At 39.1% G+C, this 21720-nt stretch overlaps 2 protein-coding genes and 1 pseudogene across 3 annotated transcripts in view; 2 read left to right on the forward strand and 1 right to left on the reverse strand.

Moving 5' to 3' along the window:
- The window catches only part of LOC145499441 (uncharacterized), a 37522-nt pseudogene extending 30739 nt beyond the window's left edge, over positions 1–6783 (reverse strand). The window contains exons 1-2 of the transcript XR_014050933.1: positions 5562–6783; positions 3787–3909 (exon numbers count right to left, since the gene is read on the reverse strand). The product of XR_014050933.1 is annotated as an uncharacterized LOC145499441 (transcript). The remainder of the gene's footprint in view (positions 1–3786; positions 3910–5561) is intronic.
- LOC145499466 (5'-nucleotidase domain-containing protein 3-like) overlaps positions 1–8927 on the forward strand; it is a 121135-nt gene extending 112208 nt beyond the window's left edge. Inside the window, exon 17 of the transcript XR_014050944.1 lies at positions 8917–8927. The gene's annotated coding sequence lies outside the window, so the exon portion shown is untranslated. The remainder of the gene's footprint in view (positions 1–8916) is intronic.
- LOC145499459 (ceramide transfer protein-like) lies at positions 8487–19556 on the forward strand. The gene is made up of 14 exons (XM_081478976.1): positions 8487–8963; positions 10797–10913; positions 11148–11258; positions 11381–11558; positions 11854–12131; positions 12715–12807; positions 13194–13283; positions 13668–13745; positions 14252–14341; positions 14753–14821; positions 15229–15292; positions 15769–15986; positions 16587–16713; positions 17305–19556. The coding sequence occupies exons 1-14, from the start codon at positions 8724–8726 to the stop codon at positions 17430–17432; spliced, it is 1881 nt and encodes a 626-aa protein (XP_081335102.1). The 5' UTR covers positions 8487–8723; the 3' UTR covers positions 17433–19556.
- Positions 19557–21720: the final 2164 nt, after the last annotated feature.

Consider the following 21720-nt stretch of genomic DNA (forward strand, 5'->3'; position numbering starts at 1 on the left):
TTCACATACTACCATACAAACTGTTTATCCGGATGTTACTGCCATTACGCGTGATGTCACACACTCTTTAGTTATTATCCCGAGATGCGTTGCGAGTCAAAAAGCATGGGTTCAATCGAAGTAGTGTACACGGCAATTTGTTTAGAGGGAATCATTTTCAACACCCATATACCCTCATCATCAACATTATAAGGACACAAACGTAAGTTTTGCTTTCATTTCTTGCCTGTCTAGTCTTTTTCCTGTATTTATAGTTGTACAGGGCTCGAAATTAACTTTTTCGTTTGGGAGCCAGCTGGCGACTAACGGAAAAATTTTGGTTGCCAGATCGTAAATTTTGGTCGCCAACTTATTCTACATATAACTTACACAAGAACTTGATTTTATACGTTACTTTGCATGCAAGAAAAGTCACAATTGAAGAGCGAAAACAATTAGAAACAACACGAGTAACACTTAGTTATAAAGCTACCGTTGTTCTCAGGTGATATGTCTATGCTCCAAAGGTGATGGTTGCCTCCACAGTCATTTTAAATGAAGCTAAGCATAAAACGTTTTAAGTGCATGGCTCTCATTGTGAGACAAACACGGGCCCTTGCGTATTTTCCCTTTGCTACTTCTTCGAAATGCTACTTCTTCTTTATTTTGTACTTGCTTTTCTCGACGCCTTTTGCTCATGCAATTCTTCAACTGGTTGGTATCTGCCGCCATTTTCGCGGCAAATGAAAAGCACATGGCGTTGAAGTGTGCCTGCCATCCCAGTTTTGGAAGAAGCCACTGAAACAATATGGCGTGACGTGAACGCAGTATCGACGTGTCGAAATACATTCAATTTTTTTGATTATTGTGTAATATTCAGACATTATTTAACTGGGGACGGAAAGGCGAGTTGTATACTAGCTACCATATCCGATTGATTTCCTCATATAAAGATTTTTCTTTAGTTATCGGACAAAACGCGAGTCACCAGCTGGCGACCAGTTCTGAAAATTTAGTCGCCAGTGCTCAATTTTTGGTCACATTGGTGACCAGTGAGTCGCAATTTCGAGCCCTGTTGTAATTTTCCTTTGTTTTTAGTTTTCGAAACCATACAAGATTGTAAAAGTCGTACCATCGTACAAGCAATGAATTACAAGTACGCGTATTCAAGTTTGTGTAGTTTAAAGTGCACCTAACCCCAAAATTTTTTTCTGCTAAAATGAATGTACTTGTTATTTGAAATAGTTCTGCGAAAAAATTTTTGGATTCCGTGAAATCCTCGATTTTCTGTGCCCTGACGAAATCTCGAAAATAGCTCCAAAACACTGCCATTTTGTTTCATGACCGAGTTTGAGGAAAATGGGTCAAGCGGCTCTTGTGACGTCTACCCAGGAAGGTTCGATATCTCACGTCCTCTCATTTCCTTCAGGATTGTGCAATACACATTCGAAAAGTGCGCAGAAACGCCTTCCAGAGATGCTATCGGCTGTTGCAGTAATATTCCAGATTTAAAGAAAGATATACTGTACAATTTACTGACGATGATCGGCTAATGGTACAATAAAGATGTAAACGACGGTTGATTTTGTCGAACCGAAACAAGCGAACTGAATCTGTGAGAACCATTAAAGAATTCTCACTGGAATTTGTTCCGCAGACTTTCAAATGCTATTTTCATAAATTTTCTGCTTAAAGCTAACCAGAAATTTTTAGAAATACTACCGACAACCTCTATCTTACAATTCCGCAGTATTTATAACATAACCGGCAAAGTTGTGTGATCCGATCATGATCAAGAAGCATATTAACTGAAATGTAAATAGGTCGCACCTGTACGCCGCTAACCAGCACTTATTTCTCTTTCGATTTAGATAAAAGTAGAAAATTAATCCTTTAGAATTACATCATAACAAAATTGTTAGACTCACAGAGTTTTTCGAAGGTTTGGAAATCGGCAGTGCGACAGAGATTCTGTGCAATAGCGTCGAAAATATGACCGCGGAACATTATCTGCGGACTGCTTAGGGAACACATCCTTTTCGCTTATCCGACGAATTTCACTGCAAACTTTGAGAACAATTTACATTGGTTATTTGGAGTTACAACTTAAAACGTGTGACAATGTGAAATCGGTAATTGTATGAAATGTTTCCTTCCACCTTGTTCTCGCAGCTTCAAAAATACAGGTCCAAACAGTATGATTTTCAATCGATCGAAGCCAATGTTTTGGAGGTCATCAAGTCTCGAAACTGCAACACGTATGTCGCTCTTATAAACATGAAGCATTCAACAGAAAGTAAAACACAAACTGGATTTAACAGAACAATCATACCTTGACAAAATACATTCTTGCTAAGGACAAATGTAAATGGGCTATAAACACGAGTGGGAATCTTATGTTTAGTTGACGAAATTACCATCCAAAGCAGTCCTTGAGTTTTCTTTCCTGCTCCTCCACTTCGTATCTAGCTTTCCATTCCTAATATACAAGCAGCTCGTCGGCAAAGAAGTCTTCCCCTTCGTCGCTTGAAATATTGTAAATTGCTCTCAAAGCTCTAAGCAGTGAGTTCACAGTTGTCGAACGTGCTCGATCAAAGCTTATTTTGGTGTCTTCCAAATCGAAACTTAACTCTGACTCCAGTGACGAAACAAAATGATTCTGAGACAAAGCTTGGACGTTTTAGTCCCAAAATACATCGGAACGATTAGTTTTGTTTTCCATTTTCTCCAGCAAATACAGAGAGCTGACTGAGGCGCCATTGTGTTTGGTTCCTGGGTAGACGTCATCAGGAACCGCCACCCCAGACTCCCTAAAACGCGGTCATGAAACACTTCAAGCGCGACTTTGAAAGGGCATAGAAAAGTGAGGATTTAACCAAATTCAAAAATTTCTTCGCCCAAATGCTTCAAATAAAGCCTAGATTTGTTTTAGTGAAAAAAAAAATTTGGGGGTTAGGTGCACTTTAATCGTTTTATGTGTCCACACCTGATAGAAGCTCAATTTCATTATTACCAGTCAAGGCTTGGCATGACCAGGTTTACGTCATGATGGTATCTGATACACTTGTTCTAAGTGCATTTCATCAACATCCTCTTTTAGCAATCATCATTTTATCAACAAACATTGAATGAATCAGTATCACTTGGTATTTCACTGGTAATTTCTGGAAGGTTGAAAATCTTTATGTTCTCTTGACAGGTATGTGCTTCCAACTTAATGTTTCTGTGTTTAAGTTGTTCTACCCCAGACTTGAGCTTTTGCAGTTCAGAGCTGTTGTCTGCAACTTGGGAGCATGTGTCCACCACTGTAGTATTCAAAACAACTAAATTGTCATTGAAAGATTGCACAGAGTTTCTTAGTTGTTCATTCTCATTCTCCAATGCCACAACTTGACCTTTCAAGACATCCATCTCTGGCAACAGGGTTAGTTTTCCTCGTTACATTTGTTATATTTAACAATAATTATTCTACGAGTGTACATTGGATATGAGATGGAAGATAGCCAACGAGGCGCGTAGCGCCGAGTTGACTACATGTACATTGTATAATCGTCTCATACCCAACAAGTACAAGTGGAATAACTGTTTTATTAAAAATTCCCCCAAAATATAGAAAACTAAACTAAAATAAATTGAAATGCCTTTAAAACTCGCGAGTACACTTACCATATTTGTAGAGCAAGGTATTAAGGCTCATAACCCATGATGGCTAAGCCAATGAAAACTCTCGAATTGTATTATCTAATGACCCAGTTTTTAATAAAAGAGAATACAAAAATCCACAAATGCTTCACTGTCTTTACTTACAAAATCAAGTTCCACATCCAGGCTTTCTCCGTTGCTACTCGTGGCAGCATCACCCTGCTCATCTTCAAGTTCAGCTGCCACACTCTTCACCATAGCAAGAACTCTTTTGTCAGATACAACATGCTGTTAATATACAAAACAAGATGTAAATCATCCACCTGAAATTGTTACTAAAGACACCATTGTGCAGTTGCGGTAGACAAAATAGAGTATATACTGATAATAACTCAGAGTCAATGAGTTGTTATCAATAACTAGAGGATGGGTGATGTTGAAGTTTTCAAACATACTGGTACATACATTGTTCAAATGTACAAGTAACTTTGGTATAACAAAAAACCAGTTACATCATCAAAATAACTGTTATATCTGAGCTGCCTGGCTAGGATGACTTAAGCATTGCAAACTGCAGTTGAATCTGAAAAACTGGCCACCTCTCTGTAGCTGCCAACTCTCCATCACCACCATTGGTATCCAGACAGTACACCAAACTATGTCTCTACTCTCACTGAAACCCCCCTACAATGATCAACTTTCTATGACAACCAGTTGAACTCCCCTAGGGTGGTTGTTGTAGAGAAGTTCAACTGCACATTAAATTGCAGACAGGATTACTAATCTCAACACACACAGAAGTGAAGCTTGTTTGTTTATCTGAGGAAACCTTATATCCGTGTGATGGATGCTAGTTAGGACAATGACTAAAGGAATCCAAGACAAGCACAGCTACATGTACAGACTGAGGAGACAAGACATTACTCATTTGAAACTCTCCAAAAACATCTGCTGACATTGGACTATGATCTCTTAAGACACAAAACCACATTGAATGACTGTTCACTCAGTCACATTTGTGTGATATTCCAATAAGAATTACGGTCAGATCGTTTCATGGTCATATCCTTTTAAGCTAGATTGTTCCACAAAAAGGTCAGATCATTCCACAATATAGACAGATCGCCCCACTCACAAAAAGTCAAGAAAACATTCTTATTAAAGAAAAATGACCTAATCAATGCTTATTTGATTCAAAGAACGAGTTTGTACTAATGTGTTACCATCTTCCCTGACTGTCTTTGAACTTACTTCTTCATGTCTTGGTTTGAAAGTACTCAAGCTAAATCTCTTATTTTCCTTTGGAAGTTCATCAGCTATAATAGTACTTAAACTTCCACGTGAACTTGTTAATATAAACTTAACTGCAGTTTATCAGCTATAATAGTTCATTGCTTTAGAATGGCCAATCTTGTGAGTAGTACTCAGTCATGTTTGCAGTGAAATCATGACACACTCTATCATTATGGCATTCCCGACATCATTCAGCATTTGATTGGTAAAACAATCATGAAAGCAGTACTCAGAACTTACATTTGATAGTACTCGAGGATCGAGGAGCGATCCGTATTTATCTAAATATTTACAAGAGGGACCATCTGACCTTTTATGGAACAATCTGATGATTGAGCTAATGTGGAACTGATCTAGTGTGAAACGATCTGATCATGCAATGGTCTGACATGATACCTCCAATAAGCTTACAGTAGATTGAATAATGCAAGGATTGAACTGTACTATTCTGCGAGAACAACGTGTCATAATCTTGCATTCATGTCACTGGGTGAGTAAGAATCTAAATGTAAACGTCTTTAGTGGTGAGAATCTACATGCAGCAAGGACTGACTTAGGTCGTGATGGCGTCCTCTAAATAGACAATGGAGAAGATCTTAGTTGCAACAGAACATAATAGGACGTTTACTCTTTATGCGTGAACTTACGTGCAAAATACTCTTCACGTTAATTGTCGTTAAGTTGTTCTTTGCCGCATTCTGCTCCAACTTTTCATCGATGTCATCTATTTCTTGTTGTTCTTCGAATGGGAGATTGAAAACATTTGTGCAGTCCTGCTCTTTGTCTTCAACTTCGTGTGGTCCATCGTTTTCTTTCGATTTCGCTTTCTTCGCGTCATGTTCTTCGTCTTTCTTACTCTCTCTCTTTCGCTTCTTGCTGTTACCAGCTTTCGGCATCTTTAAGCCCCAGTTGACGTCCTCTAGTACGCTTCAAAATTAGCGATTCTTCGCCGAGTTGTCATAGGGCACTGCTTTCCGCCATTTTTCACAACATTACCCATCATGCCGTTTGTGACAGTCCTTCTTGTCAACCCAAGGATCCCCATTCTCCTCACAGCTTTTCATAGGAGAGGAAAAACCCCACTGATGGGACGCGGAGCGAGTTGTCAAAAATCAATCAATCAACGTGCACCGGATATAAAAAAAGGTAAAGTCTGCATGCGAGCCAAGTGGCCCATCAGGCCGGAGCTTATCTCGGTTTCTGTAGCATGAAGTGACTAGGAGTATTTCTACTCCCCCCTGGATGGGATGCTAGTCCATCGCAGGGTTACCCCCAGCATTAAGTTCGCCAGTACCCATTTATACACCTGGGTGGAGAGAGGCACTGTGAGAGTAAAGTGTCTTGCCCAAGAACACAACACAATGTCCCCGGCCAGGGCTCGAACCCGGACCGCTCGATCCGGAGACGAGCGCACTAACCATGAGGCCACCGCGCCCCCCACGTGCACCGGATATGGATGCAAAAATTTGTGCCACGGCCACGCCAGAGGATAGGATAGGGCTGGAGATGGTTATTGCAAAAGAAAATATGTAAAGAAAGTAAACCTAGAGCAGAAACTCAAACAAATATTGCAAATACCACCAAGAGAGTTTTATGAAAGATCATATATATATTTGATCTGCGGAGACAGATATGAACACCATGATATAACTGCGATGATCATAGGCGTACGGCCCGGGGAGGCTGGGGGGCTGCAGCCCCCACCCCCTTCTCATATCTCGCTCCCGGAGGGCGGGAAGATAAGAGGCCCTGGGAACGAGATTGGGAGCAAAGTACAGCTTTCTAACACTCGTTCGGCCGAATCAAATATTAGTTTAAATTCTCCGACGTCAGTCAACAGTTGATGCAGCTAGAAGACCCATGTTTCTGGCCTCTGAAATTTAACAAATAATTGACGTCAGTTTTTTATGCGTCTGTCCTCTTATTGATGATAATTTGCGTCATAACATTGTCAGTGTTCTAGAGTAAACTTTGACAATGTTATGACGAAATTTACCATCAATGAGAAGACAGACACACAAAAAACTGACGTCAATTTGTTTTTTAATATAGCAAAAGCACCGAATGGTCAAATAACAGGAATAAATGAGGGGAAAAGACGTCGTAAACTTGCCGTAAACAAAGACGAGTGAATTTTATTCAAAATGAGGCGACCATTGTCAATAGCTTTTCTTTCTTTTTGATTGGCTACTTAAAAAAGCCCATAAAATCTCACTGGCTAAAAAGTTTACAGTTTGACAGCTGAAAGTTGAACTTGAAAGCTTGTATAAATTAAAATTTTAACCGTCTGTACTCTTATTGATGATAAAAATGAGCCAATCAGCGCGCGAGAAATTAGACAGTTATTGTAAAAATGCTCATTGATAATGCTCTGTAAACAGGGAAAGGTTGAATGTTATTTGAATGTTGTTTTTTCGGGGTTACAGCATTTTTCTATTGTTATTATTTTTTTTTTTTAACAATATGCTTATTATAGCATATAAATATGTAACACAAACAAAATATATATATATCAATAAAGCAGAAACCAAACAGAAACAAAGACGAACGACGACGTTCGGAGATCGTTTCATGACCTTTTACAATAAAAAACAAGTTTTTGTTTACACCGTCAGTCAGCTGTTGATTAACTGGCCGTTGCGAGAGGTACTAGGTAATGTTGGGAGCTGGGACGCACTTTATTGGCTACTGACCGATGCCGTTATCGATCGTTGTAAAGAGGTGGTCGTTTTAGAGAGTTTAAAACAAAAGTGAATGTATGGACTGTCCGCTGGGACAAAAAAAAAGGCCATTGTAGAGAATTGACCTTTGTTGAGAGGGGGCCGTTAGTGGCCGTTAGTTGAGGTTCGACTGTATTCATTCCGCGCCATCTTTTTCACCGATCCCGTCAAGCGGTAGCCTGCGAACGCAGACGTATATCCGGCTGTCACTTGGTTCCGCCGAAAATTAACGTCTGCGAACCCGAGCCAGAAAACGATTTCTGTGACGTAGGAATTCTAAGCCAATCACAGTTTAGCTCAAATAACCCCAGAACTACCGCGCGAGGTATTCGCTGCGGGGAGCACTCGAGTTTCATTCTATCATGGAATCTGATAAGCCAAGGAGAAACAAAAGTCATTGCGTCACAGAAATCGTTTCCTTGCTCGGGTTCGCAGACGTTATTTTTCGGCGGAACCAAGTGACAGCCGGAAATACGTCTGCGTTTGCAGGCTAGTGATGCAGTTGTCATTCATGGAATATATATTCAGCCGGTTGTCTTGCAATTGGACCACTCACTGACATTTATCATGGTGGTTGACCTCACTTGACTCTATACTGAAGGACTTCAGCTGGACATGACGGACGAAATATGAATGATTCATATTAAACCTATCACGAAGTTTTGCCATCCAGATATACATGTAACTGGAATGCTGTTTTTGAGGCAAAAAATGCTGCTGTCTTGTCACTGTAAGTAAAGTAATTCAAATTATCGTTGAAATCACTCTATTGTCAACTATAAAATTATTCCTTTTTTGTGGCTCAGATAGTTTATTTTACTGCTCTGAGGGCTTAGCTCAATGAACTTCTGCTTTTCAAGCCTATCTTATGAAAGCACGAGACTTCTTGTCAGTATCTTGTGGCTAAACGCAGCGGGATCCTGGTAACTAAACGTGACGTCATGCCGAAAACCAATGAACACAAACATGGCGGACCTTAGGTAGGAGGAGCACGAAGCGGCGATAAGCTTGAATATCAAATGAACTTTTGTCAGTTTTCCTTCGTAGAATTAGTGGAAAGATTTTTAGTTCTCCAAGTAAGTTTCTAGAATGTCTGGAGAACACACACCAAGCTTAAGCGACGAAGAAGAAGACGACTTAGATTGTTCAAACTCGCAGCCGCAACTTCCAGAGCTACAAGACACCTTGTCAAAATGGACTAACTACCTGCACGGATGGCAGGAAAGATGGGTGGTTTTGAGCGGCGGCACTTTGTCCTACTACAAATCAGAATACGATACAGCGTTTGGGTGTCGCGGCTCTATGAGTGTGGCAAAAGCTACCATACAAGTAAGATCATACTGTATACAATTTCCTGTGTGATAGATTAGTCAGGACTTAATTATTAGAGAGCTTTATAAATCCAATATTATCGAAGTTGTTAGGACTTGAAAGGAACGAGAAAAGAATGTAAGCAGATTCTTGATCTGATAGATAACTCCCTAATCTTCAATATTGGTTGAAATACTTCAGAATCTCGCCTTGATATTACGAAATACCGTAACGTAACCGGAACGAAGCCGAGCATGTTTTTTTGCTTTCGGGATACGTTCTAACACCCATGCATTCATTGCTGATATTTGCCACTTTTATAAAGGAGATCTCAGTACCACATTTTACAGACATGTTTTTTTATTATTCAGTGTATTGTCTTGTGCGTTCTACAAAAATTATGCGTCAGAGAACCCGAAAGGTGACATTTGCATTGGCCGTATCTGTAATTCAATGCCACCGCACGCATGTTTTGTAATGTTTTGAAATTCGAAGCCCACCTTTTGGATATTGTTACGTAGTATTATTTTCTTACCTGAAATATAAGGTCAGCTATTTGCCAAAATAAATATTCTATCTCCAGCTTATATTTTGGTTTTGTTTACATGTATATACATATACAGTGTATTGACTGCCTTATTCTTTTCACAAGTCTCACAAATCTGCTCCTTTGTTTTTGAATGTTTTGTAAAATGTCTACAAATTTCATGTATTTCGTTTTCCTTGGTGTTATCCCAGATTATATCTGAGATTACACTATGATTAAATTGTGGGAATTTTTACCATTACTCAACAAACACAGGCCCCTTTCTTAGGGTTTCAGTTCAGGAACGTAACTTGAAGGAACAGATTATTAGCAGCTGTCTTCCTTTTTTGCTGCATGTTTTAAAGGAATTATAAAATTATGGAGGTGGAGATGGGATGAAAGGAAAAACCTGTTTGTAGATGGGCTAAGCTACTTACCAGGATAAAGATTAGAAAAAAAAACTCTTGTAATAACAGAGCTTGAAGTAACTGTGAGACATTAGACATTGCCCAGCCAGATATGATTTGTAATGCCGCTGCCCAAGTATGAGATCTGTGTGCTGATCTACAGTAAAATGACTGAAAATAAGTGTAATCATGACACCAGTGAGCCATAAAGATTAAGTCAGGGTTATCTTATGAATTCTGCCTCTGTGTCCACAGTCCTCTGAGGTATTTGTGCAGTAAACAAAGCTGATGCACGTTAGTGTGAATGAACACAATTTTCATTCAATTTCTATTTCATCATCAAGTCTCTGTGCGCCAGTAGTCGCATAAGGCAGACAATTTGTATTTACTGTAGTTCAAATTTTTATAAATTTTCACTTATTCCGTTTGGCATTTCCATTTGAAAAGTAAAAGTAAAGCTTGGGAACAGAATGGGAATGCCAAATGGTAGTCACTAGTTATATTACTGAGAACATTCTAAAGAGGTTGTTGTACATGTAAGCAAACCTTGGGCATCAATCAGGAAGTTATTAAACAAATTAAAACTATATGTTAGGAATTAAAAGCCCAGTTGTCTTTTAAAAGAATATTACAGTAGTGTATCACATTGGTACATCCCTTTGCACCAGCCGGCACTATGGGGATGAATACATGTGAGTACGTATATACATTGGGATAAAAATGGGGATACGAGACTGTAGGAACTCTTGTTACTATCAATTATGTTAAGTGTCCCCTGGCGATTGGTTTGCCAGTTGTGGCCAGCTAGAAGTTCTGACATATTTATAAAGTGATTAACTGATTGATTGATTGATATACTGTGTGAAAATGTCAGACCTTGATTTACTTTACAGTATAATTTTCTTTTCATTTTAACAGCCTCATGAGTTTGATGAGTGCAGATTTGATGTTAGTGTCAATGATTGTATGTATTACTTGAGAGCTCCCAATGTTGAAATACGTCAGAAATGGGTGGATGGACTGGAAGCAGTTAAGGTTAGTACATGTACATCTCAAATTTCATCTACGGTATCGGACATATGTACCTTATAATAATTACATGTATGTTGTGGTTTTAATTAGTTTTTGGTTTGAGATTTTTTTAAACTAGTCCAATTTTCAGTTTCCATTGTCCCCTACAGTATCCTTTGTCATGGCTCAAACAGTAGTGTTCTATGTCAAATTACACAGACTGAGCATTACTTTGTTAAAATTTTTTGTGTGTGTTAGGCTGCAGAGTCTGGCTATGGTTCGGAGTCGAGTCTGAGGAAAGGTGGTTCTATGCTCTCGCTGTCATCTGTCACAAGTTTATCCACAACAGCATCATCTTCGTCATTCAAGGTTACAATGATAGACATGTTATTGTTAGCTGTATTACACTTACAGTCATCAAGTACATTTTCTGATTTTAAAGAATGATTGTGACTAGAAGTTGAAAAAGCCATTTAAATTAACTTTGACAGAAAGGAAGAGGCCTGCGTGAAAAGCTGATGGAACTGGAGACCTTTAGAGATATTGTTTGTCAGCAAATAGACACCCTTCAGAGTTACTTTGATGCTTGTGCTGGAGCAGGGGGAAATCACAAACAACCTTCTCATGTTGATGGCCATGATCGTGATCTCTTTGGTAGTAATGATGGACGTAAGTGATGATGTATTTTGTTTCTTTATCTGGGTTAGCATTGTCCCTGGAATCTTGGATTTAGACATGTTCCCCAGAGGCCTTTGAATTTTTTTCTTTTCTTATTCTGGGAAGATATTCAGGGTCATTAGCCTCAGTTGCAAGCATTTTCAAGTCCAGTACAGAGGACACAAATATGGCTTAGTGCAACATCTCTTTTTAAGTTTGGTATCATGAAAAGTTTTATGGACGGCTCTTTTGTCACTTTTCCATCTCCCATAAAGCTCACTAAGCTAACTGAAAGCTAATTTTCCAGTGGATCACGATGCCGATGATGAAATGGATGAACTGTCAACTACTCCTACACCTGCCACTTTAAATCAAATTGCTGATAACCTAGCTGGCAGAAGAGCAGCTCCTGATGGCTTTGATAATCCAGTAGCAGTATTGTCTATTGCAAATGCCAAAGGGGTTGATTTCAGGGGAGAGTCCATCACATTCAAAGCGACTACAGCTGGGATCTTGGCAACTCTTCAACACTGTATTGATATCATGAACAAAAGGGAGGATCACTGGCAGAGGAGACTGGATAAGGTAGAAAAAGTTAGCTTAGGTAGCATTCCTTTTTGGCCCATCTTAGTCTGGGTTTAAAGTAAAGTAACCTACAGCTGTGATAAAGGTTACTTCAAAGACCAGAAATATTGATGGCTTATTTCAGCTTCACCCGAGAAATTAAAATAATATTTTTTAAAAATGCAACCTCCAGACTTTTCTTTTGTCATTTATTCTGGACATTCATGTGTGACTTGCGATTTATGATATGTGTGAGTTTGCTTGTGTACCTAATTTGTATTGTAAGACATTGTTATTTTCCTTACTAGCATACATGTTTTGTGAGTTGCAGGCAGGAAATTTATGAATAGTCACATTAGAAAGGTTCATGCCCCTTCAAAATTCTACATTTGGTTAGATAACAAAATGAATGAATTGTCACTCCAATGTTCATGTTATGTACATGTATAAATGAGTGCTTGGTACTACAATCACTGTACCTCTGCTTGTATACCTGACTACAGTGGTTACAGTATATGCCAGCCCTCAAGAAATCAACAGTTACTACAGAAATGTGCACATTGTAGTTGGATTCAGAGTCTAACATCTTCCTTACTATTTTCAGGAAATAGAAAAGCGTAAGAAGGCTGAGACAGCAATAAAATCAGCAGTTGTAAATGCCAGGAAACAGGCATTTATTGGAGGTCCAGATTTTGAGGTGAGGGTGTGGTGATTTTGATAGAATCAAGAACAAGTGGGATCAAGGAACAAGCTTTACAAGACTTGGTAACGAGGGTAGAAATACATTTTAAAAAGAACTGATGATTGTTTTTACACAGCCCTAAACACTTTGCAAGTTGTCACATCATCTTCCATGATCATAACAATGTTACATGTGTATTTCATTGCAATCTTGCACTCAACATTGACAAAAACTATACAATGCAGGTACAGTATCCCATAGTTTTTCAAAGACATGTACTTCTTTATTATTATGTTGTTTCTTTGAAAGTAAATTTAACCCAGTTTACTAACACAATGCAATGCATACATTGATGAAAAGCCAATTATTTTCTATATTTATTTATTTTGATGCTTGTTTAGGAAGGGCCACACAGTGCTTTGAATGAAGAGGAGTTTTATGATGCAATAGAAACTGCTCTGGATCGTCAGGATGAAGAGGATGCCATCCATGTAAGTGTGCCTTACTATTGTTTTCTTTAAGAGTGCTTTTATTATGAGTGTTCACCCCAGTGCATGTGCCTTACCCTACGACATAAGTTAGGATGTTGACTGTTCACTCCTCAATGGCCACACCATTATTTGTTTGTATGTGATTTGTTCATTGAATCTCATAGCAATAAACATTCTAACTTTTTTTGCATAATTCTCAAATATATTTACTCATCAACAAATGAAACATTTTGGTTCCATCAATAACGTGAATTATCATTAATGATTTGCTGACTTAGCAACAGGTTCACAGTGTAAGATCAATCAATAAGTAAAACAATCAAGTGCGTGTCACTGAATGTCTACATCTAAAGAAGGAAATTGAACTTGCTTGTTGTGTTACAGGATGATTTCCAGGGAAGCACCTTTGTACCACCATCAGAACTGATGGTAGAGGAACCCCCTCACAGATTAAAAACTGAGGTACACTATTATAGTGGAGTGAAAATGGTGTTTCAAACAAGCCACAAGAGTTAAGTTTATTTCATAAAGACATGCACTAAAAGGGAACAATGGAGGAAATTTTAAGTGCACACAGACCTGATAATTTAGAATATTTTGCCTCTAAAATCAAATCTGCAGTGTAAATGAAGTATTGGAAAGTCTAGAAAGAGGTTTGGTGTGAAGATACCAACCAATTCATTTCTCACAAAGGATTATTTCTATATTTTGTGTAGGTTGTTATATATAGCAGGGTAATATATTTTGCAGCCATGTTAAAAATATGTAGAGAAGATATCATTTCATTCCTGTTCATTTAGTAGTGAGTCAACTGACCACTTTGGTAAATGGTTTAACTTGACAATTCTGCCTACAGCATAGGTTACAAGGGTGCTTACATGTACTTACTATCAATGCAACTGTAGTTTGATACAACATTTAACTCACCAAGAGGGTTGTTTTGAAACTAGACATATTTTTTCATACAGGTTGATGAATCAGTAAAGGCAAGCTTGCAGATTGTTTTGGAAAATGTAGACCATAACTGGAACTTAGTGTATGAGGATGGAGATTTGAAGGTAGAAACTTTTTTTCAACTTTCCCTTTACAGTTTTGTAGAGTTTGGAACAGTTTGATTTTTAATCAATTCTTCTGACTCCAGTATCTGCTTGATTTTGGCATGGTTTGTAACACAAGTTTAAAGTTTGTTCACGATGTTAAAACAGAAGCACGGATAATATTGGCAAGAAGAAGTCGTTTGTACAGCTGGATGTCCTTTTGTTATAAGAAAAAACAAAAAACAAAAATAACACGTTTTCTCTGAACCACCACCAGACAATCTAATATTTGCCACACAAAAGAACATTACAAAAACATAAAAAATAGGCTAGATGATATGTATATATATGTACGTGCATTGCAATTATCTGTAGGAAATTATCAAGTATCATTTGGTAGGTTCATTTAATATGTAAGTATTTTCCCCACAGGTCTACCGCCGTGATTATGAAGAAGGAGGTATAGTTTTGGATCCCATGAAAGCTACACATACTGTACAGGTACAAGCATAGTGTAGTTGTACATGTGCATGTACTTGTTCTACTTTTGATTGTGTAAACAAGCTAACAGGCAAACATCAGTGTCAGCTGTTGTTAACATACACTACAAGTGTTTGTTAAAGAGCAAGAAACTTTTCATGTATTTTGGCAAAGGTATGAAGTAGTGATCGTTGAAAAACTTTTCGAATCATGTTAGTAATATCTACTTCCAGGGACAAACATTATTTTTATCAACGTTTTCAACAATGTTCGTTTCTGACTACAGACCTTTTCCATACCCGAACATTTATTTCTTGCCTTTTGCTACTCTTGGAACATGAAAGAGTAGTTGCCGTAGTTTCATGATGGCGATGTTGCTGAATTTGATTTAGTGTCATATTACTGAGTGTTTTTGGTTCCATTGTCAGGGTGTCACAGCGAGAGAGATGGCTCACTACTTTTTTGACAAAGATGTTCGCATGGATTGGGAAAGTATGTACTGTAATATTCAGCCAAGAGTAGTGTCAAACAATCATGCAGAAAACTGGTTTTTTATGGATGTTAATTTAATGAGTTGTTACTACTGATCCTATGCAGACACCCTGAGCTCTAATAAAACATTTTATGTACACCATGTAGCAGCTGATTTCTTGATGTAAATAGCAGAGGTGGTGGTGATGTCGTCTTTTGCCCCATTGCCTGAAGAGACTTCTTTTTTCTTTTTAGCTGGTTAGCAACATAAACAATTTGTAAACAGAGTTCTCGCGAGCAGCTTGTCTAGGGGGAGAGATTTTGTATCATTATTGCGTGAAACACGAGAAGATGTTAAAAAACTTTCTTCATTACCTCAGCTCTGTATATGCTTAGATATGTCAATAGTATAGCTTCTACATAATCCCTTAACAAGTCCCCGCCCTTAATAGAACAAACTGAGAAACAAGTGTCGTTTGTTTGTATTCTCTGTGCAGCCACATTAGAGTCTTCGAGAGTTTTGGAACAACTTAGTGAGAGCTCAGTGATAATGCATCAGATTTACAAACGCGTTTGGCCGTCCTCCCAAAGGGACACTGTTTTTCTTTCCCACATCCGAGAAATACCGTCCTACGATGCTGGCGAGAGACAGGATAACGAAGTGGGACGACCATGGATTGTTTGTAACAATTCCCTGGATCATCCTGATGCTCCGGTATGATTTGTAATTAATAATTATTCCACGAGCGCGCGTTGAATATGGGAGATGGTAGATAGCCAACGAGGCTCGTGGCAATGAGTTGGCTATAGTGATCTCATATCCAACAAACGCCCCCAAAATATAGAAAACTAAAATAAAATAAAGGTTAAAAACGCCCCAAAAAATTACGCGTAGACCATGGTATAATGGTTCATATACCATGATGGTTAAGCCAATGAAAACTCTTGAATTGCATTACCCAGTGATCCAGTTTTTCATCAAATAAATGTACAAATGGTTTACTTGTGTTTGATAGTGATATGTGAGTACACACGAGCTGCTAGTTTACCAAATGGTTTGAGGGCGACGTGATATCTGCCAAATTTACTCTACATGTATGTGAATCAAGGACTTCTTTCTGCTTAAAAGTCAGACTACGCATAGGAAATTGCAAAAGCTAAGGGCAACAAAGCCTTAGCTTCTTGTAAAGACATGAGTGATCAGCGCAGTTATGTTAGCTTTGTTAGCTCCTTGTTGATTGGCATGTAAACCACGCGTTAGTTTTAGCGTGATACGCGCCAAACCTGTTAACCCATACTGTGTCTTATCTTTCAGACAAACAAGTTCGTTCGAGCTATGATTACGGTGGCGTTATTTTGTCAGACATTTATTGAACCAAGGGAAGAAGGACAAAAACTCACCCGAGATCATATATCCTGCCAAATTACTTACACGGCAAATGGTATGTGTTTTGTTACCAAGGGTACAAGAGGGGTGGGGTGGGGTGGGGCTAAAGGGGGTACTAGGGGATATGCGCGGGAACGCTTCTTGGATCCTCTACCCTTGCTATTTTCACTACCTCGTTCAGATCTGACCTTACTTAGGGACTGCTTCCGTTCGTGTGTTTTCCGATTGTGAAAAAATGGTTTCTGAGAATTATTCCTAACTACAAAACGTATTAATAGAAAAAATAGCATTATAAACTGCTTTCTAGAGTGAACAAAGCATGCCCTGTTTCAGGCCAAAATTTTCAAAATGTAAATCCCATTTTAGATCAAAACGGCTCAAACCCCGTACCCTTTGGCGCGGCACATACATCACATTATCCATTCTGTCAAAATCTAGAGGCAGTCGTAAGCTAATCTATGATAAGTAATGGTCAGCGACTGTGAACACCCCTGCAAAGCAGTTTGACAATGATGTGCAAGAAACTTACTGGACGAATCTTTGTCGAGGAGTGTTACGAGTGGAGGTACAAGCGTCAATAAAGGCTTTTAAAATATAACATAAGCTTTTGTCGTTGTTCACAGCCTCGTTGCTCTTCTTTTTACAGTTAATCCTGGGGGATGGGCTCCTCCTTCAGTAGTACGCGCTGTCTCTAAACGTGAATACCCGAAGTTTCTCCGCAAAATCAGCAGCTTCTGTCAAAACGCCTGCAAGGACAAGCCCATAACCATGTGAGTCAATCAGTGGGTGCCTACAGAGGAGCATGTCACGGCCAAGGGTATGAGCTTCTCGGAAAATCTGTGTCAATGAGAACTGGAAATACAACACGTCTAGATGGATCTTTGTCGCTCGCAAAAGAATCTCCAGTTCAGGGCAACACTGTGATTAAAACAGACAAGTGATCAGGAATTTGCTTGGTTTAAACCGACAGTGATCAATTGTAATTGCAAGCCATGAGAATTTTGTTACAAACCAACGAAATTGTATACACTGCTAGCCTCGCTGTCTATATGATCAGCCTACGTGCAGATATTTGTGAGGAAAAATCGATTAATGTTTATCAATTGCTGAAGGGTAATTCCCGAATTAATGACATGGAAGAAGAACGAAAATCGTTTTCCATGTATTGAAGCTAAAATAAGCGCACAACTCAATTCAGAACTGCCGATAACATTTTAATTCACTTTACAGTATCAACTAGGCAGTTGTCTGCTTACGATAGTAATTGTCGATTTTAAAGGCATCGGCAGTCGTAGTGCGCATGTCACTTTTAGAATAAACACGTAATAAATTAACAAATGTGAATGTACAGCTTTTTAAATTAACCCAAAATGATAGAAAATACGCGCAACGTAAAGAAGAAATTGTTAACAGAAATGACAGTTACAATTACTTGGTGCCTGCTTATTAAACGAACGCTTTTTCGTTGTACAAAAAATGTTTACATTGATGAAGATCTTTATTGAATTATTCTGAAAGATTAGGAGAAGGACAGTCTATTTTGTTACCGCCGCTGTAAAACAATCATGAGCTAAACGGACAAGAAGTTCAAGAAATATATATTTATTGAGGGTTTGACCGACAGGAAGAAAGCTGAAGACGTAAATAACTTTTCGTTTTCAAAACGACTTCTGTGGAAAATCAAAGTTAATGAACATGGAACAGTGTTAATGAGATCGTGTACATCTTATAATTCTAGTGAATGTTGATAAATACTAGAGAAAATTTCAAGCCTTGATGAGTTGAGATTAATTCTCAGATAAACCATAATGCCACGCCCACGTAAGTATGTATAAGGCAAGTCCTTCAAACTGGAGAGCAAGTTAAAGGTTTGCGGGTCTCATGTTAGACATCGAAAAATCAATTGCTTCCTCACAAAATAAAGCGTCTCCTTTAATTTGCTTTTGGATAGTGGAGACAAACTCGAAAGCGGAGTCTTTGTTCCCCTTGAGTAGCGGTCGGGAAACGGGCGACTCTGAAAAGTTCCGATTGGAAGACCAGAAGTATCGGAATTCAGGTCGACTTGCGCATGCCCTAACTGACAAACAAGTGGCTCAGTCGAGTCCGGCGTTGGTGTTTTACTTCCGCCCATTTCCGTTGTTTTTAAAACTAATCAAAATCTAGCCTGTTACAGAGGTCTCTAGAGTCGCTCGTTTCGTCAAGCTTGCGCAGTAGGGAATGAATGTAGACTCGTGGAACGAGATTGGCAAGAAGGAATCTACGAGCCCTTTCCCTCTTGACTCAGTTGATTTGATTTCCTAGATAATTCAACGCTTGTGGCCTTCAGAAAATATCGCTGGGTTGGTGAACTAAAAGCGTTTGATCACAGCACCTACAGACCTTCAGGAAGCCTTAAAGTGGCTTATGGGGGGGGGGGGGGGGGGATTTCCAGTGAAGTCCTCCATAGCGAATCAAGCCTTTTATTTAGCAAATGACGAAAAATAAACGTCGATTTCTCAAAAGTGTATGTCGTGGTTGATGTTTTACCAGCAAGTCACCATAGAGAGTGAAAAGCTATTAAAATTGCAAAAAATTAGATTTTGTGTCTTAAGTTTTCATCTGGAGGAGAGTACCAAATTAAGGTCATCCCTCACATTTGCATTGCGCATCCTTACTGCGCATAATTTATGGCGTCATTAGCGCGCGCTCGTGCACGCGCACATTGAAAACATGACGGATTTGCCTTGATATTGAGCTCAGTCAGTTGAAAAATGGCTCTAGCTCACCAACGAGCACGGGCACCCCAATTTTCTTTTCTAGTCATTGTAATCAACTAATCATAAGCTTTGCGTGAGAAAAGAGTGATCTAATTTCTATTGCTGAAAATTGAATAAATAAGAAAAATAGCAGATACACTGTGGTCTTTTCTTCTTTTGCAGTCGGTAACCACGTTAAGAAATTTGGTTCAAATTTTTAATCAAGGATTTAGCTTTCTGTCTGAATCAAACTTAAAACGTTTATTTGTGTCCGACACATTGTATTGACTGTAGTTTAATGCGTGTTCTTATGAGTCCGGGCTCACAAAGATGATACAATTGCTGGGAATGCGTTCTTATAATGAGCATTAAATAATGCCAAAATGAGGCATTTTTAATGCCTCACTGCTCCTTAATAAGCATGGGCACCCCCCTTTTTTATTTCAAAATTGAAGTTATCATAGGACAAATATTCAATGGACAAAGTTTGAACAAAAATCTATTGTCACTTTTATTTCAGAGGAATCACCTTAAATGATGATATTCCTAGCTTCTTTCGCGCCATGTTAGAGGTAGACTGTGATTTAAGTGCCGGCGCGAGGAAAAATGTGGGAATTATGAGACTCTGAAACGTTCATCCTTTTTAAAAGGCAGTTTTGTAAATATTAGAGTACACTAGGGTTACCTGAAAATCTAGTCGGCGACAAATTGAACGCTAAATTGCAGGTTTTTCCACTTCCGAAGACCATCTGAATCGATATCGTTGACATAACAACGTGTTCAGTTCAAAATTCACACGCACTGACCACACAACTGAGAACGATCCGTGTTGTTCGTGTCCCAGGAAAGTAACACTGGTTGATCTTTGTTATTGGCCGTCATAGTTATCTTGATCATGTAAGGGACTGTGCAATAATCAGGGAGCTTAAGAAACCACGACGGCGACGGCGAGGACAACGTCGTTTAAAAAATGAGAGTATATTTTAACTACGAATCTCGCGATACTCTAAAGTCATTTAAATTTTTTATCACTGTCACAGCTATCACGAAACTGAATCTAGGACACATCGATATATTCGAAATAAAAATTTGAAAAATTAGCCGTCGTGGTTCACGTTCTCCAGACAAGGCAGAATTTGGTCTTGTCACGTTGTTGTTTTGCAGAGGACGGCAAAGAAATGTACTAAGAATTATAACTCACGTGCACAGCCATTGTTCTCCTCATTAAACCTTTTGTTTAGCGACGTTGCCGTTGCCGTCGTGGTTTTCTTAAGCTCCCTAATTATCAGGAGGGGGGATGGGGCTGAAAAATGAAGCTCATATGGAGAAATACTACGTAGGCGTTGTGCCTCCCACCAACAAAGATAAGTTAAGTTCTGACCCCCCCTCCTCATCTCCCAAACATTATGACCAACTCTCCCCCCCCCCCCCCCCACCCACATTTATAGTAAAAGCTTAAATATACCTGAACTCACTGCTTGCTTTGTACTGTAACACGTTGGACATCAGCGTCTGGGACAAACAGTACCTCATAATTACGTTCGACAAAGCCGTCCAATTCTGAGCAGCCTGGATTGTGCATCGTCTTCTGAGTCCTCTGGATCGTCCTCTGAATCACTAGATGACCAACAAGAACATGACGCAGAACGCGAGCTACTAGTACATTGCCGCTTTCCCTCCACACTGATTTGTGGAGTGGCACAGGAGCGAGACCGACGACCGACCAATGTCGCTGTCCTCGCTTGGTTAATTGGCGCGAAAATCAGATTTGCCGCGCTTTTCGCCGCTCTGCATCATTTATCAAACAAGGCCGAGAAAACATACATAGTGGAGTACAGACAGGGCATTCAGTGTGTGACACGAATAAATAAATAAAAATAAGGTTCATAACTCCTACTAATATTGTAATGTTTCAAAGAAAATAATATAAATAACGTTTAGAGAAATTGGAAGGAGAAAAGATAAGATTTTGGGAACGAGGTTGGCCTTTGGTCGCGCTGCCGCCGTGTTTTGGCGGGAAAAGGTATGCTTTGTTTTTAGAACCTTTGTGAATCTCTCGAACCTCTGTAAAGTAGTGGATCGATTGGGCAGAAAATGGAACTTTCAAGTCCTCCAAAACCAACTCGAATAGTAGATTGTTTAATGCCAGATGCAGCAGAAGGAACCTCTTCTCCACAAACTGGGGAAACAACTCGACATCACCGCGTTGTCAGCGAACAAGTCTGTGAAGTCAGTCATATGGAAGCCGCTAGTTTGCCAGCTTTGGCTGGTGAAGTGGCTGTCGCGCAAAAGCAGCAAATTAGCGAACTTAGCAAGAAACAAGAAAT

Source organism: Orbicella franksi, chromosome 1, assembly GCF_964199315.1.
Source record: "Orbicella franksi chromosome 1, jaOrbFran1.1, whole genome shotgun sequence".
NCBI lineage: Eukaryota > Metazoa > Cnidaria > Anthozoa > Scleractinia > Merulinidae > Orbicella > Orbicella franksi.